The following is an 18,561-nucleotide window of genomic DNA, read 5'->3' as shown; positions in this document are numbered from 1 at the left end:
TCTCTTTCTTAAATTCTCTCCGGTAGGAAGTCTATTTCTAAACATCCTCCATAGAAAAATATTGATTTTGGGTGGGGTGCTAATCTTCCAAATTTCCTTGAAAAGTTCATGACCCTCATTGGCAAAGTCCCGACCATGAAGAGCTAAGTATGTTGATTTCACCCTCCATCTCCATGTGTCCTCTTCCTCAAAAACCACCCTCACCCGATTAAGCTCCTCTTGGAACCTCTCTACCACTTCCAATCCCCATTTAAACCATTCCCGATTTAGCTTTAGATTTTTGTCTCGTTAAGGATTCTCTACACATCACCACCCTCAAAAACTCCTCTTGGAGTTCTATTTTTCTCCTAATATCTTATTCACTATGATTCTCCTCCTCCTCTTTTTCTCCAATTCACTCATTTCTTTATCAATAAGTGCTTGTCGATCTATTCTCCAACACTCCAAAATTCTCCTAATTCCACATTTTTAATTATTCTTCAAAGCTTTAAATTTTTCTTTGAGCACACATACCCCCCAACCTTCAAACTTGAGATCTCTCCATGTGTCCTCCACGAACTTGCTAAACCTTGTATCCGAGAACCCACAATCAAAGACTTTGAAAGGTTTTCGTCCTCAATCCGCCACATTAAGGATGAATTGTTTGTTGCCTGGCCAAATATTGAGCCAATCATCAAGATTCTATCAATCCTACTTTTAGCTCCACCATTTGACCTATACCAAGTGAACTTTCTTCCCACCAAAGACATATCTTCCAACCGCATGTCCGCCAAGAAATTGTTTAATTCCTCCCTTTCTCCCACATTTTCGTCCTCCCTACCAACACCTACCCTTTCACAAGATCTTCTAACGCAATTAAACTCGATAAGTTCACACCAAGTAGCTATGTTACTACTTACCTTTCTTGCCTTTAATTCCTCCCACACCCTCCTCCTAGCCATCCTATCGCAAGGTGCATAGGAGTTGACTATAATTATTTCCTTGCCATTGTTTCTCCACACCCCTTCCACCGCAATGAATTCTTTTGCCACAAAATGACTTCTCAACTCAAAATATATTTTTTCCCCCCAAATACATAAAAGTCCCCCCACACTACCTTCCGCCGGAGAAGCTACCCATTGTAAGCCACCATCTCCCCATAAAAAGCAACAAAATATAAAATCTACTTCATCTTTGTTTCTTGAATACACAAAAAATGTATATCCTCCTTTTGTATCAACACCTTTACAAACTTCCCCCCAACCCTCTAATATTATAATTTAGAATCTTCACGGATCACCTTGCTTTCTTCCCTTCACAAACTTTCTTCTTCCAGAATTGAGACCCCCCTTAATTACTGGCCCCCCAGTAGCTCCTTTGATAAGATGCCAAAATCTATTTCCACTTCCTACACTTCCAGTAGAAATAATTCTGCAATCCTCTTTTGTGTTCTTATTCAGTGGCCCAGAGCCAACTGGGTTGTTGCATGAAGGTATCTTCATCACTGGCCCAAGTGAAGGGATTCCAGTTTGACCCATATTCCTTCTCTTTGTTGACTTCAACGAGGGTTGTTGCATCAGGTGGGGCCTTTCCTTCGTCTTTTCCTCTACCTGAGGTGTAATGCGAGATTGGTATTTCCTATCCCCTATTTTCCTCCACCCCTCTCTTAGAAAATTGTTTCCCTTTCCACAATTACATGCTCTGATCCTTCTCCTTTTTCTGCTTTTCCTACCATTTCAATATATATATATAACCTATCCAACTTCCATTTTATCTATGATGTGCCAATTGTTTGTGCATTTTGGACCCACTTTCTTTGACATTTTCTCTCTCTTTTTCACCTTCTATGCTAGTTTACTACATTTTTCTTATTTGTGTGCTTTTGTCTGAGAAGGTTCCTTCAACATTTTCCTCTAATTTGTTACATATTACCTTCGTTAGAGTATGCGGCGTTGTGATTTTTGTGGTGATTAAAAATTAAAATTTGTTAAGTTTTGTAATTTATATTTTGTAATAGTTTTTGGTCGCAAAAAATTAAATCATCCGAGCTCTAATTGACAGCGTCGGTAATTGGGGTTCAATTCTGACACACTTTTATAAAATAAAAGACTAAAAAATCAACAATTTAAAATAGAGATTAAAAATTATCTTTTCAATATTCACAAGCTAGAAATATGTAACTCTAAATTTTAAAACTTTATTACTAACTGTGAATAGGTAGCATCTAAAAAGAAGAAGAGGATAGATAGAACCCGCATGAATTTAATCAACATTCAATTTCACAGAATCACAGCCTGATCAAGATGCGAAATTTTTTATCAATCTTCCCTTAATATACTTTTTCTCTTAAAATATCAATGCTTACCTTTTCTGATTATATTTTCTTGATTTATTTTCTTAGATTTAAAAATAAGTAAGCAATAACCAAATAAATAAATTGAAAGTTTAATATTTATGTACTAATCGTATAAATTTTTTTTTACACTTTCACTGGATAACTCTTTTTCTCATAAATTAATCGACACTTGTAAAAAAAAAATAGTTGTGAGAGAACAGAAACCATAGTACCACCGAGAAATATCACAAGCTAGTCTTTCTTAGATCCACCGTTTAGAGGTGTACATATAATTTGAGTCAACTTAGAAAGTTTTCCATTTTCATCGCAACTTCAGTCAGTGGGATTATAAAAGAATTGGATAACCCTACTACCATCATTAGGAATATAAATCCCCAACAATTTTGAGTGTGAAATACAATTTATCATCTTACCGTTCAATTTATTTATTTATTTAAAAAATATTTTAGCACATAATGAAACACATTTAATGGAAGGATCTCAGGCACTTCTAAAATATTGATCCCACCATTATCTTGATCTCATACACAATCAAGGCCAATACCGATATAATTATTGCCACTATTGTCAGATATTTTTTGGTGGAAACTATTGTTGCAGAATGAATGCTTATATTCACCAAAAAAAAGAAGAATGAAAGGTTATAGGATACGAAATTTTATCGAATAATAAATTGTATTAAAAATATTTAAAAAATTGTGATAGTAACGTTGTTGTAATGTTATTTTTTTGCGTTATTCCACTAAGAGCACTTCAATACTACAATCATATAGAACATCTTTGGTTTTCAATTCAATTTGTTGTGTATCAATTTTGAGATCAATTCTAATGGTTCACCGTGAACTTATAATGCAAAAAATAAGGTGAAAATACATTCGCATACTTCATTTTGCCACTAACATTTGTTCACAACAAATATCCAATCATGCACATACTCAGTTAGGTTATTATACCCATTATCAAGTGTCATCATTCACTGTATTGCAATTGTCTTTTTTTTTATAAAAAAAAATATGTAGGAATCAAATATCTCTACCACTTCGCCATCCAACAAAATGTGTCACAATTTTTCAATGCCATAAAATAGATTCAAGACTTCTAAAAAGATTTTAATTAAACAACAGACCAGGTTGAACATTCCTATGGTGTTACGTGTTTAATAACTAAAGGGAATATTACACTTAACTCCCTTACTCGTTAAATGATACTTACCACCCCCTCCCCCCTCTGCTTTTTTTAAAAAACACTCACTTCCCATTCATAGCATCAAAGAAGGGATGTGTCTCATTTTATTTCAGATAATTCTCTACTTATGGAAAACACCAGTAGGAGAGAGAAAGACACATACAATTTGTAGCATATATCTTTCTCTTCTATTGATGCTTTCTAGTATTGGAGAGAAGTATTTTCCAAATAAAATAAGAAGTGTCTATGTAACTTTATTAAAAGCACATGGAAGATGAGTGACTGACTAAAAATTAGAGAGGATGTGAGTGTCATTTTAGAAAATCTCAAGGAAAGAGTATAATTTCCCCATAACTAAATCATGAATATAGAAGAACTAACAACTGTCACAAGAGTCATAACTAACAACTGTGTTTTATGACTTAGTAATTGTTTAATTGTGACACATTTTATTTTAATAATTAAAAATCTTAAATACTCAATGAGAAGTCATAAAACAAAATGAAGAGGTTAATTCCAAAGACAGTCATTTAAGAGCGAGGGCTTAAATTTATAAAGAACTTTTCATAGATGATCAAGATTAAAAGTCCAAAATCAGGTCCACAGCAAAGAAAATATAGCAAAGATAGACCAACCAGACAGTTTAAAGTTTGAACACATATTCCTATATATCTGAATATACAAACAACCAGTCATAAGTACATTTTCACTTCTTACCCCTTCTCCCACCCTTGCCTTTCTTTTTTTTGTTTTTCTTCCCCTTGGTATTTTCCTTGATGTTTCCATGTCCTGAGTTGGTGGCACCTTCGGAATTCTTGGACAAGTTATCTTTTGATTCCTCTAAAGCATTTTGCCCATGCTCATCATTGGCTACTGCAGTTTTGGCTTGTGATGACTCATTCCCAACATTGCTATTCTCCATGGACAGCAAATACAGCTTATTCATGACGTGCCCTACTTTTGGTCGTCTTGAAAGAATTCTCTTACATAGTTCCCCAATTTGAGCGTGATTCTCAATCGCTCCATCACCACTGGAAAAAGGGGAAGAAGAAAAGGTTAATGACCAAAGAACCATCACAAAATTGCAATGTTACTATACTAAATCTGAAATTGGTGATTGGACATAGAACCAAAGAAATTGTACTTGAAAAGAGAAAGTTACTTATGACTAACCTCGTAGCCAATGCAGAAAAAAGTTGCTTCATTTCATCAAGCAAGTTCACCACCTCCTCCACTTCATTTTTGTCATCAAGGTTAACAGGGTTTTCTGACAAGCTTCCATGCATTCCATGACTCAAACCATCAATCCAAATATTCAAAAGTTCCTAGAGCATAAAAAATGTGGAAGAAAAACACTGAATATATTAGACACTGAACTTTGATGGAAACCCATTTTAACTTAATATTTGAACGCAGCAAAAAAATAGCTTACCTTTGTGATTGTGGAATTGTGTAGCACCTTATGATCAATTGCAAACCATAAATTATTCATCGTAGCCCAGAAAGAGTCAGCATTGGTAGACATGCCAATAATCTCCCTATCTGATGTCTGAGCAGTAACAATAGGAGAGCTTTTATTTGGAAAACTGGAACAGTTTGTTGAAGAAAACTCCTTAGACGTTGAGTCAGAAGCTTCTAATACTGCTGCAGTTTCCTCATCCACACTGTCAACTCTATTTGGAAACAATACTTCTAATATGAACTTTCTTTGGCATATTGTTAAATCCACAAACACAGCATCTGGACACAAAATTTCTGAAGATGTGTTATGAAACCTGGCAACTACCAAGGGATTGCCAATCAGTTTAAATGCCTCAGCAAAGACTTTCAAAACCAGATGATTCCTTCCTTTCTGAAGAACATTACGAAATTCCAGTGGCAGTTGAGACAACACATGGTTCTTCTTCAACAAATTGTGAAGTAACTCTAAATACTTTCCAGAGCTCAAATGAAGCAAACATAACGAAACAATCAATCTCAGAAGAAACAACGGAAAATAATTTTTCACATTGAGATTTGATTTTCTAATCCAACTTATGGTACCATTTTGATCATTAAGAAGCTCACGGAGGACAGAAAAAATGAACCTATGGATATGCTCTCCACCTGATTGTACATCAGCCATTACACTCAAATTTGGAAAGGAATTTTCATCCTGGTGAATAAGCCATTCAACAAACGATGATTTTGTAGCAAAAATGAACCCCTTCCACTTCCCGTGTGATGTTAAGAGCAGAAGGCGGTCAAGGAGGTACATAAAACAACTGGGAGATATATAGTCAATTTCCCTTGTCCAATTCACACTGTAAGTGTACTGCAAAGCTTTATAAAAATTCTCTACTGCTTCATCAACATGTGAATTTTTCTGAGCTGAATTTAAATGCAAGCTCTGAATGAACTCTTGCCAGAGTGGATTCTCTTTAAATCTTGCCAAAATTTTCACAAACAGTTCACTTTTTAGATTAGCTGTACCAAGAATCATGACTACCACATTTCCAATTTGACCATAAGTCAGCATATCTTTCCGATTAATGTTTTCATAGATCACATCTTTAACCAAATCCTGACAAGTTTCTGTTGTTCTAAGATAAACCATATCTTTTATCAGTGATTTACTCCAGTCAAGAGGAACTAAATAGCACAATGAACGGTCAATTGGAGTTCTGCTAAATTTCTCCAATGTTTTTAAGTTACCATGGTTGAGGTTAAAACATTTAGATTTGAGGAGAAATTTGAAAACATCATAGATCAGAAATAAGGACCTGAATTGACAAAATTCAGAAAGAGCTTTACTAGCAGAAAATTTGTAGAGTGCATCAAGGATGTGCAGGACTTTCATGCCAACTGAAACCAATTGTGAAGACCAATAGCTCTCAGCAGCAGAAACTAAATCTTGAACATCAACAGAAACTAGCCTTCCATTCTTCTTTAGAAACCTATCACCCAGTTTCATCACCCAGTTAGCTTCAGGGATGAGCAAAATGTAAATGTCATTTAGATTAGACGTTTGCTTCCGAACACCCAAATAATTCAATGCAAACTTTCCATAACTGCTGTGATGATGAATATCTTGTGATTTGAGACTTGGAAGAGATTCCACTACACAGACAATGTTATCTTTCCAACACGTCCAACAATGAAACAATGACTCCACAGAAAATTGATTCTCCAATAACATTCCTTCCACAGAATCATCTAACAAATTGTCTAGCCAGACAAACTTGGAGGAGTTCAGCTGAAAATGAGCATCCAAAAGCTTCCACAAACATATTATTTCACCTCTAATACTCCCATATGTGCGAGATGATTTCAAATGATTCAGTATCTCAAAAGTGTTACTATGCTCATTTGATAATATTTCAGCTTCGGTAGATGCAATCACATAAAAGCTGCTCAACTCTTCCTTTGCAAAAGATAATGCTCTATTCAAGAGCTCAACTTTTTGTGCAAATGGCTTTATGGGCCACCCTTTGCTTCCTGCAGACCAAAGAGAATTCCCAAGTACATACAAAAGCATAAGTTCACAAGCTTCCATGAATTTACTAGCTTTTCCCAGTAGATCAACCTCATGTAGAACATCACCCATCATCTTAGCAATGTTTGCAGCTTCCATAAAGTTCCCTGACTCCTCTTCTAACACAAGAAGCTCATCAAGTAAACTTAATGATCTTAAGAACTCACGCTTCAAATCCATTGAGTGAAAAGCTTTAACAAATTTCATCATGGATCTGGTATCTTTACGATCCAAATAATTACGAGCACAATTTTCCAGAAATTTTTGTTCTATTGTGAATAGTTCATGACTGTCTACCATACAATGATCAGCATTTTCATTTTTTTCCCAGTGTTGAATGTAATATAAGCCAATATCAAACAACCCTCCTTTTGCACAAACATTCAAACAATCTGAGAAGAAACTGCCTCCAGCATACACTCGAGCTGCAGTTTCATAACATCCAGCTAAATAAAAGCAATCCCCTGCTCTTTTCAAATCAGGCTCTTCACATTTCTCCAAATAGAGCTTCCCTGTTATGTTAGCAGAAACAGGATTAATCTTGTAGATTAAATGTTTACAATTTCAAATGAAGCCAAAATATGAGAATTCATAAAAAAAAAATGTATAGTAGATGCTACTCTATTCAATTTCCCTATCTTCCTTTCTCTATGTTTTCTCTGATCTCTCTCTCTCCGGTCTCTAGAAAATAAGTAAATAATAGCCAATGGCATAAAATCTGTAGGATAAAGCTTAAGTTTGTGAATTCCTTCCTTGGAACACAAGTCCATTATTTTTGGCCCTGAGTAATTCAAGTTGAGCTATGGGGATCCATTTGAGGGCACAATTCTCCCAACACTTATTTTCTCCTCTTGGTCCGACAAACATTAGTAATTATATTCGCTTGCTAGAACTTCCAATTAACAGCTTAAACATTTCAAGTTGTCTGTAATAACGTATTGATATAAGCTTTAGATGATACTTTTTTGATATAATAGACTAAATCCCAAAAAGTACACATGGTGTCAAGTATTTATTCAATTTTATTTATGTGAAAATAGGTGGGGGGGGGGGGGGGGTGGGGAAGGGTAAGAACAAGCAACAAGTATTTATTGAATTTCATTTATGTGAAAATGAGGGGAAAAAAACTAACCATCAATGAACATAAATAGGTAAGCTCTGTACAACAAAAATTAAAAAATCTGTATCAATGATAAGTTTGGACAGTGAAAGACTACTTAAGACTCAAAGTAAACTGGGTTATTATAGTATGTAATACAATAATGGTTATCAAACATGAGACAGAAAAGTGAAACGGAATCCTCATAAAATAAAATTATTAAGATGAAGAAAATATGATACAAAATCCTCATAAACAATAAAACAAAATAGAAAGGAAAAAAAAGAACTAAACAAAGCTTCTCAATCCCCCTGCATATAAAATTGAAGACTTGTATATACTTAATATGTATATGTATATAACATTAATCATAGGACCACATCTCAGAGATCGTATCAGTTCCAACTTTTATATTTGTTTATCAAACGATTGGTCTTTTTTAATTAATGTTTTTAAGCAGGTTCTGATCTGCAACCTGAGTAAATCCAGCCAAAGAATGCAAAACATGAACATGTAAGAAAGATTCACTGTTAGTGTTTCAAAATAAAATGATTTCTTAATTCCTAACAAATACTCTAAAACTAGTAAAGTACTTTATAAGCAAATGACATAGAAGTATAACCATAGATGCCAAAGCTCAAGTTCATACCAGCTCTTTCATAATCCCCTAAATCAGAAAAACACTGGGCAGCAGATTCAGCCATTCCTATGCCTTCAAAAATTTCAGCAGCTTCCCTAAGCATTGCATTTGAATCCTCAGGATTCAAATCACGCAAACGGTTTGCATTTGCCCTAAGACCAGAAGCCTTAGACTTTCTCTCCCAGTAAGAGTCTCCTGCTCTTTCAAAACACATCGTTGCCATCTCATAGTTATTTTGATAGTATAGCTGCAAACGAACAACCAAAGTGATCTGATAACATTTGGGTAGATTTCAAAGCAAACTATAATAAACCTCATAAGACACCAATAAACAATGATTCAATCAAATGAAAATAAAGTATGACATGTTATTTTAATTCATTACTATAGAAGCACAACGAATATAATGGCTGATTATAAAAACAACCTTTTTGCCACGAGACCTCCATTCTTCAGGACTACTTGCAACTTTCATTGCTTGAGCAAGTGAATCATCCAGTTCTTTAAATTGCACAAGACCTTTCTTTCTCCAATAATCAAACATAGGTCTAGAGTACACTTCTGTATTCTCACATATCCACAATCTTTGTCTTGTACGAGTTATAGCCACATATAACTGCTTAAGTTCAGAGCACAAGAGATTGTGTTTGGAATCACTGAAATTTGGATACGACTTAAGTTCTGTAGGTTCCAACATTTCTTGTTCCTTCATATACTCATATATCACTCTCCATCGATTTTTCAAAGGTGAAGAGCCAAAAAAGTTGTACAGCAATACATCCTGGAAAAGGACACATCAGACCATTAAAAAATATACATAATATACAAAGTAGAAATGAATTAGATAAGATTCTTTCACAACCTGAAACTCAAGGCCTTTGCACTCTAAAATGGTTAAAACAAGAGCCTGCTTCTCCACATAGTCTAAAACTTCCTTACGAGCAGAATCATCTCGTACCAAAATTACTTGCTCAGCACCAAAGCCAACAATTTTTCCAGCCACATGTCCACTGTTGCCAAAAATAGTTACAATTGCATTTTTCCTACTTCCACATTCAAGAACCACTGGACCTTCCCCATATATCAAACTGGTCTCAGGCTTCAAAACATCAATAGAATGAGGGAAAAAACGAAAAAGAAGTTCAATGGTGCTCTGGGATAGTTTCAGCACTCCAGCATGAGTGCGAAAGTTCTGACTCAATAAAAAAGTTTCTGAAATTTTCCCTTTCACTTTTCCTTGATTGTGTGTGTTGCCCTTTGATTCTAGCACAAATCTCTTGTAAAAGAGAGATTTTATATCTTGGAACCTAAAATCAATTCCCCTTGCTATTGTTTGAGCAGTGTCCCCACAAAACACAAAACCTTCTTCTACATTTTGGCACACATATTTGAACAAAGCAATTTGATTCATGGTTAAATCTTGCACCTCATCAATGTACACAAAGTGCATCTCATCACCCTCATATTTGTTTATTCTGAGACGACGGTGAAGATCAATCACAATGTCCGCCAAATCAAAATCCCCTTTATCATTCTTCATTTTCTCATAACTTTGATAAATATCATATATGATCTCTCTTTTCTGCCTGATAAGACTTGATGCTCGATTTTCAGATAATGAAAGATATTCCTCACGGCTTAGCTTACCATCACTAGATTCCACCGCTTGCATACCCCCTTTTATATGGGATATGATTTCAGTGAACACTCTAGAGGAATCAAGCTTCTTAGTGTACTGATAATTAAAATGGGGCCAATACAATGAATCAAACCTGCCATAAGTCACCTCTTTCTTTCTGATGAATGTTTCCAAAGCAACAGACCTTGCACTGAGGTTCTTACCATCAGAAGATAAGTCACTGAATCTCTCAAAATAGGAAATCCCCACAGTCCCATCAAGCATCATTAGAAACTTCTGAAATGTTATCACAAGGGGATATGAGTCGATAGGAAGATTCATAAAAGAGTCTGGTGTATTCTTAAACTGTATTGATGTATCAACATCAACAATATCTTCCTCAATAGAATTGCTTTCAGCAGCAATATTGCCACCACATACGAATCTGTATGCATAACAAGTTCTAATAATGTTACATACCAAACAAAACAATGCATAAAAACTACAAAAAAAAAATGAAAATTTAAGTGAAGGTATACTGTAATTATGGCTAAAATTAAGGACTAAATAATACCATTACATACTATCCTATACAGGAAACAAAAAAAAATCATAATCTCAGAAGAAACTTTCCATATGCCTTCTTATATATCATGCAAATTCACTACATTCACATGGTCAACATAGGAGTGAAGTCATAAATTTTATCTTATCAAGGTTCAGAGGACGAGCCCTGGTGCAGCGGTAAAGTTGTGCCTTGGTGACTTGTTGGTCATGGGTTCGAATCCGGAAACAGCCTCTTTGCATATGCAAGGGTAAGGCTGCGTACAACATCCCTCCCCCATACCTTCGCATAGCGAAGAGCCTCTGGGCAATGGGGTACGAAGTTTTTTAAGGTTCAGAGCAATTTATATTGGTAACTTCACCAATTCTTAAAAAATGAGTGAAGGTTCTTTTTGTCATTAAACATTTCTTGATCTAAATAATAGAGTTAAATCATTCATATTTATAAAACTCAATTTTGCTCCAGTTCTTTTTCCAAATGAAAACATATTCCACAATGTAAGTGTATATGAGTAACTAACTCTGGTTAGTTTTAAAACTGTAGTCAGTTGACAGTTAGCTCTAGTTAATTTTCAGTTACAACTAAATCTAAGCAGTATAGATACTGCTCTTGTAAGAGATCTCAGTGGCTTTGTATTTTCTCCTACAATAATATAAATCCCTCTTCTCTCCTTTTCTCTCTTCTATCTTTACACACAATCATATAAAAGAGATGGAGAAATATAATAATACAAAAATCTCCCAATAAATTATTTTTAAATTAGCATTATTTAGTATATCAATATATAAATTCAGCTTCAATGTATCTTGGTATTTCAAAAGTGAAAAGTGAAAACCAATAAACAAATAGGTAATGGAAAGATTTAAGAAAGAAAAAAAGGATTAATCTAAAAGATAGCCAGCTAATGTCGAATTGCTAGCCAAGAGAAAGAAAAACATATAGTCTTTAGTAGATTAGTAGAAATTCCACACCTTTTCAATCGCACAACATGATGTTTTACTGCCTGACATAGTTTAGGACTGACTGTAACAAATAGCTGGTGCAAGACAGGCCTATCATTCGTAGTAGAACTCTTTTTATACTCTTTATCATGATTCAAACAAGGAACTGCAGCACTGTTAATTCCATACGTTTCTTCAACAGCCATGTGATGCTTGTACTCCTTTTGAAATAACTTCACAGTCAAAACAGTGGTTTTTCCAGTACCAGAGCGACCCAATACAAATGTACTTTTAGGAAAGAGGATTATGTCATATTCTTCATCTGATACTTCAAAGGGAAGATCAAATTCATCACTGATACGATCAGAAAGCAAGTGACTAATTACAACTGATGATAAGGAGTAGAATTTCATCAATAACAAACTCTCCTCAACCTTTGAGTTCTCCACATAAATTCTTTGATCACAACCACTTAATTCAGCTTCATTTCCATTATTATCAAGAGTCTTAAATTTAGTGATCTCTGTTGATCTTTCCCAACTTATTGGGACCACCATATTCCTAGAAAAGAAGCAAAACACTTGATATTAGCAGCTATAAAAGCTTAGCTCTAACTGAATTTAACTTACAGTACTTACCCCTCTAAGCATTTCTCACTGCAGCAACTTATAAATTCGTCGGTGTAGCTCCCAAATATATTATCAAGACGCTTCACTAATTTTGGGACATCCTCCAGAGGCATTATATCCCATATCTTTAAAACTTGAGTATACATTGATTCTTTTACTATATCTGTTGAACAGACAACAAAGAGACTTTCAACTTTGAACTGCTTTAATATCTGTGATGAATTTCCACAAAGTAAGTCCACTTTCATCCTTTTAGGTCTCCAACCAGTGGAGAGTTTGAGCAAGAGGTCAAGAACTAACTTTTTAGTCTGCTTTGATCGCAGTTTCTTAAATGATTTAAGGAAATTATCACTGAAAAGAACCTGCAACAAAAACAAGAAGAGAAGGTGAACTAAAGGTCAAAAACATGATTGGAAAATCGACAACAGGAAGAAAATGTAAAATTTCAAGAATGAGATTACAAATACCTTCCACCTGGATTTTTTGAAAAGGAAGCTATCTGGATTAAGCAAATCATCTAACTGATCCAACTCTTTCTTGGTATCCCAGATGCTTTTTGCCAATTCCTTGTCTTCATCAGCATTAAAGAAACATCGACGCTTTTTAGCATCAAGCACCAAAGATTTCCAAACATTTTCCTCATTTGTTAGGGTCCTTTCATTTCCCAAAACCCACAAACAGTACCTGTTCAATATCATATTTCAGCATTACTCCATATGTCAAGACTAATACAAAAATTTGTATTGGGACAAAAACCAAATGCAAAAAAGAATAGTACATAGTAAGCTATACCTAGCTCTTGTAAGAGCAACATTAGTCCTCTGGTGATTGGAGATGAATTGAAGTGAAGTACTGTGATTGGTTCGTACAGTTGATAATATAATAATGTCCCGCTCTCCACCCTGGAAACCATCAATTGTTTTCACCTTCACATCAAATCCATCGTGTGTATCATACCGCTGTCCAAGTAAATCCTGAATTGCAACAACTTGGGCAGCATATGGAGACACTACACCTATACTGAGGTTCTCCTTGGAGTCACACCATGCTGCATGGGGAAAAATAATGCAATATATTACTATTAGAAAATATGTGCATATATTACGTTAACAATTTTTACAAAAAAAATGAAAATAACTAGAATGTTTCAGATTTTTATGATTCACCTTTCTGGCAAAAAATCAAATTCCAACATAATCACATTACAAATACTAGATCCTTGATACTGCTAATTACTTAAAATATCACCTACTCACAGACATTAATCCAATTACAACCAAGTAGTTTGAAATAATGAAAAATTTTCACTTTTGACAAGTATAGTCCTTCTCAAGGAAAATGAAAATACACTAAAATGATAGATCACTACTGAGATTTCGCATACACACACAAACCTTTAAAACAATTTTTAATTATTTTCATCACAATTGCTACTTCAACCATATTTTTCCGGCTTCGTCCAGCATCATCAAACTCTTCAATGCCACCAACTACATTTATAAAGGAATAGGGCCCAAACATTGGCCCTGGAAGATATTGTTTTCTGTAGTTCTTTCTCACAACATTTGGAGCATCAAGAATTTGGTTAAAATAGAAGTGTGAATTTGGAAATGAACTTATTGCTGGATGCATCCTGTACTGTATGTTGAGAAAATGATTTGGATGACCCAACGAGCTTAGCCTTGCAAATAAGCTTCTTCCAAAACCAACTTTATGAGAAACCTTAGACAAAACAAAGAGGAGCATAAACATTAATTGGCAATGAAGAACTTTCTAAGCTTCAGAAGGTGGAGATGTAAGAAGCAGGAATATTGAAAATTGAAAATAAAATAGCATGTACATACATTACTTGCAACCATTGCTGGTAGCTGGCATTCATCTCCCACAAGAACAGCATGCTCTACGTTTGGAAGTAGTAGAGGTATGATTGATTCACATTCCTTCAACTGTGCAGCTTCATCAATCACCAATACTTTTAATGGCTCCATGACAACAGAATGCAGCTTAAAAGAACTAGAAGCAGTGGAAAATATTAATGAGGATGTTTGTAAACAGAACTCTCTAATTGATTCTTTGTTCATAGAATTTGGCAGGCTGAGTTCATCAAGTGAACCTTTAAGGGTTCTTAAAGAAGACAAGCAATCAGTTCTGCTCTTGTACAATAAGTATTCAACACCCACAGATGACTCACAAGAATTATGTAGATGTTCTGGAGGAGAAAAAAGCTTTTCCAGTACTTCAGAAACAATATTACTTTGAAACAGCAAAGCTTCAAAGGAACTAACTTTGTGAATAAGGCAAACCAAATCTTCAAAGTTATGGTCCAAAATGTAACTTCTAGCAACATGAGTACACAAGACAGAAATACAGTCTCTGAGTTGCACTGCTACAGAAAGAAATCTTTCTCTCACAAACTCAAGAAAAGTTTTGTGCACCTTCTCTGTCTCACTACAATGTGAAGTGCTATTGTCTTTTGTCTTGTTAAAATTATTATCGCTAACCTGTTCTTGATCCTTTCTCAACTCATTTTCAATGAATATATGATAATGGGAAACACAATTTTCAAGAAGATCAATCATCGAAGAAAAACAACATCTCCAGCCAGTAAGTGGTGCGAAGCACATCATGAGATGCTTGACACGATAGTCCAAATATATGTCTTCAATATCTGCACCAACTTTGAGCCGCTCATGATTCCCAAATAATACCATGTCTCCTAATGCACAGAACAAAGCCTCGGAATTTCTATCAAATGATTCTCTCACCATGCTCAAGACACGTGAGGCCACTTCTTTAACGGCAACATTTGTTGGGGCACAAACAAGAGTCCTATGGTTCATCTTCAGAAGAGCATAAAGCAGTGTGCCCAGAGTTTTGGTTTTTCCTGTTCCTGGTGGACCCCAAATGAGATCCACAGTAGACTTATGACAACACTGAATGGAAGAAAGGCATGCCCAAATTGCCTCATACTGAGACCCATTCAACTCTGATGATAACCTTTGATACGTTCTGTCATCTTTTACATAATCTGGCTGTAGAGAGAAGTACTCACAACTTTCCTCAACCTATATTCCCCATCATATATCCATGAGTTGTAGCTATAAGCAAAAATTTTAAAAAAATGTACTACTTGAAAGTGCCACATACTCTCCATAACAATCAACAAGAAAATGTAATTTACAAATTTATAAACATTTCAGCTTGTTGGAGTGAATCTTAAAATAGTACATATATTCCACTATATACTTTCTGAAAAGGTGATACAAATAACTATAACTGTAATAGACAATCAACACTTAATATTAAATAACCTTATTGCAGTGTTATGTTTTGTCCATAGTTTAACACAGTAACAATGTTTGATGACCACAGCTTATCATTTTATTACAGTATAATCTTTGAAACATTGACTTAAAACCATAACATAAAATTAAATTTCTTACCACACCACCAGCACATAAAATTTTCTTGATTAGCATTGAATTTCCTGGCATGTGCAGTGCACTCCATATTCTTCTATCAGGGATTATATTAGTCAAAAATACTATAAACAAAGACTTTTGCCCTTCTTCATTGACATCAATGTTTTTAGATGCAGCAACTTTAAAAGTAGACATAATATCAGTGTTGTCATTCTCATTCTCCTCTTCTGCAACCCCAGCAGATAATACAAGAGTCCATGTCCTTCCCACCCTTTGTAAATCTTCCACAGTTTCAGGTTTAAAATCAGCCAAAATAAAAAGATCTCCAAACAATGTTTTGTACAGCTCTTTTCCATGACCAGAGAACCTGTTTTTCCAACTGTCAGTTTTAACATTGTAGAGTGTTTTACCATTTGAGTAGGTCTCCTCAAGAGAAATTACTTCAGCATAAGGTGCACTGGATAAGATTTCCATACTTGAGCACAACTGTGCTCGAGTTTCTTCCAATAAGGGGTACACATAGGACCCAAAATAATGCCGAACAGACTTGAACAATAGATCAATAGGTTCGACCTGTAAAATGTACACAGTAAGGAAAACATTTTAAAATGGAGACACAAGGCACAAGCAACAAGCAACATGTTTGTGAATGTAAGTGGTATGCAAAAACGTTACGTAAATATCAAGGGTAAAAACACTTAATCCTAAAAGTAAATGATGCCAAACAACATAAGACCAAAACCATACTTGCATGCTAAGTTGTTGGAACTAGGAGACGGTCAACGGTCAACGGTCAACTCAATGGAACTTGGATAACCGCTCTAATCTAAACTCACTCTTAACTCATCCATTTAGTCCAAGGCATTGTACACAAATATACTTAAGGAAGCTAAGTAATGGTTTTTTTTTTTTATTACAACTTGTTAATCAGTACTATACAAAAGAGTACTATACAAACCTTGTCCTTGTACAGATCTTCATTGAAAATGTCTTCAAGAGACCACGAAAATATGATGTCTACAAAGCCATGATCACCAGAACTTCGACTCATGTTGCTTCCTTCCTAGCCAAGATGCTTCCTTTACTACAAAAAAGTTTGATCAAAACCCGATTTTAAGATAGACCCTTTAATATACACTAGAGGAAATAGATTGCTTACCAGGAAAGAAAAAAGCCTCGTACTGTATTTGTCGTCGTGCACACAAAGTAGGCCTTTATAGAAAAACCATAAAAGAAAAAAATAAAAAAGGAGAAAATGGGGCTTCAAGTTTCTCACTGAATGCTTCAAAGCTTGATGGTAATCCAAAAGACTCTTACTTTACAGAGTTGAAGAAAAGACAAACACTTATATTACAGTTATAAAATTTCAAGTGGAATTTATCTTTCAATTATTAAAAAGTATAAAATTTCAAGTGGTATAAAATTTCAAGTGGAATTTTATGGTTTTTTTTTTTTATTACAACTTGTTAATCAGTACTATACAAAAGAGTACTATACAAACCTTGTCCTTGTACAGATCTTCATTGAAAATGTCTTCCAAGAGACCACGAAAATATGATGTCTACAAAGCCATGATCACCAGAACTTCGACTCATGTTGCTTCCTTCCTAGCCAAGATGCTTCCTTTACTACAAAAAAGTTTGATCAAAACCCGATTTTAAGATAGACCCTTTAATATACACTAGAGGAAATAGATTGCTTACCAGGAAAGAAAAAAGCCTCGTACTGTATTTGTCGTCGTGCACACGAAGTAGGCCTTTATAGAAAAACCATAAAAGAAAAAAATAAAAAAGGAGAAAATGGGGCTTCAAGTTTCTCACTGAATGCTTCAAAGCTTGATGGTAATCCAAAAGACTCTTACTTTACAGAGTTGAAGAAAAGACAAACACTTATATTACAGTTACAGGTTAAGATTAAAAAAACAGTAAATAAAAAGGAAAAAATCATTATGTCCTGTTACATTTGTTTTTTACTTTTAAAATAAGTACCTTTACAAGAAAAAATATTTAACTTTAATCGAATTTTAATGAGGTATTTCATGATTGTATACAATAAAAAGAATATAATGATCATATATTATTTATCATTAAACTTATTATATATGATAATTTATGATTATAATATAAACATATTTTATATTATTGGTATATAGGTTATTTAAAAAAAAGTAAAATATTTAAAAAGGAAAAGAAAAAAAAAAAAGCAGAGTTGAATAGTAGGAGTAGTGTGTTATAAAAAAACTGTTGTGGTTTCGTTTCCTTCCTCGACACTCTACTTTTCCCGCCTCATGACTCTTGATTGACTTAATTCTTACCATAGTAGTCTGTGTCCACCTTTATTGTTGCCTTTTCATCTTTTCCACAAGAGATGTCACTATCTTTTTATATTTGTTTTTGTCTCGGTTTTCCCAGAAGTCTCTTACCAAAATCACCATTATTATTCATCAATATATATATATACCACTGTACCTACAAATATTCGTAGATTGAGATTATTTTGTATGTAAAAAAATCAACGTCAATCAATATAAAAATATGAACTTAATTAATAGATATACTATGTAAGTTATTTTAAGGATGGAGTAATTCCCTCTTTGTTTTCGGGAGTGACCAG

At 34.4% G+C, this 18,561-nt stretch overlaps 1 protein-coding gene across 5 annotated transcripts; it reads right to left on the bottom strand.

The window, feature by feature from the left end:
- Positions 1-4,064: 4,064 nt before the first annotated feature.
- LOC100802419 (uncharacterized) lies at positions 4,065-17,792 on the bottom strand. Of its 5 annotated transcripts, none has more exons than XM_006580008.3 (17): positions 17,652-17,792; positions 17,450-17,571; positions 17,108-17,160; positions 16,907-17,032; positions 15,970-16,521; positions 14,371-15,591; positions 13,921-14,248; positions 13,319-13,574; positions 12,994-13,210; positions 12,536-12,888; positions 11,928-12,458; positions 9,636-10,836; positions 9,201-9,554; positions 8,783-9,020; positions 4,953-7,546; positions 4,694-4,845; positions 4,065-4,551 (listed from the first exon to the last, which is right to left on the bottom strand). In XM_006580008.3, the coding sequence occupies exons 4-17, from the start codon at positions 16,997-16,999 to the stop codon at positions 4,227-4,229; spliced, it is 8,415 nt and encodes a 2,804-aa protein (XP_006580071.1). In that variant the 5' UTR covers positions 17,000-17,032; positions 17,108-17,160; positions 17,450-17,571; positions 17,652-17,792; the 3' UTR covers positions 4,065-4,226. The 5 variants fall into 5 exon arrangements, with proteins under 5 accessions (XP_006580071.1, XP_040871398.1, XP_006580072.1 ...); XM_041015464.1 differs by having other exon boundaries at positions 16,907-17,027; XM_006580009.3 differs by having other exon boundaries at positions 16,907-17,027; positions 17,450-17,576; positions 17,652-17,781.
- Between the last annotated feature and the right edge of the window lie 769 nt (positions 17,793-18,561).

Source organism: Glycine max, chromosome 5 (assembly GCF_000004515.6).
Source record: "Glycine max cultivar Williams 82 chromosome 5, Glycine_max_v4.0, whole genome shotgun sequence".
NCBI lineage: Eukaryota > Viridiplantae > Streptophyta > Magnoliopsida > Fabales > Fabaceae > Glycine > Glycine max.
The sequence above is the reverse complement of the archived record's forward strand: the minus strand, read 5'-3'. Positions and strand labels throughout refer to the sequence as shown.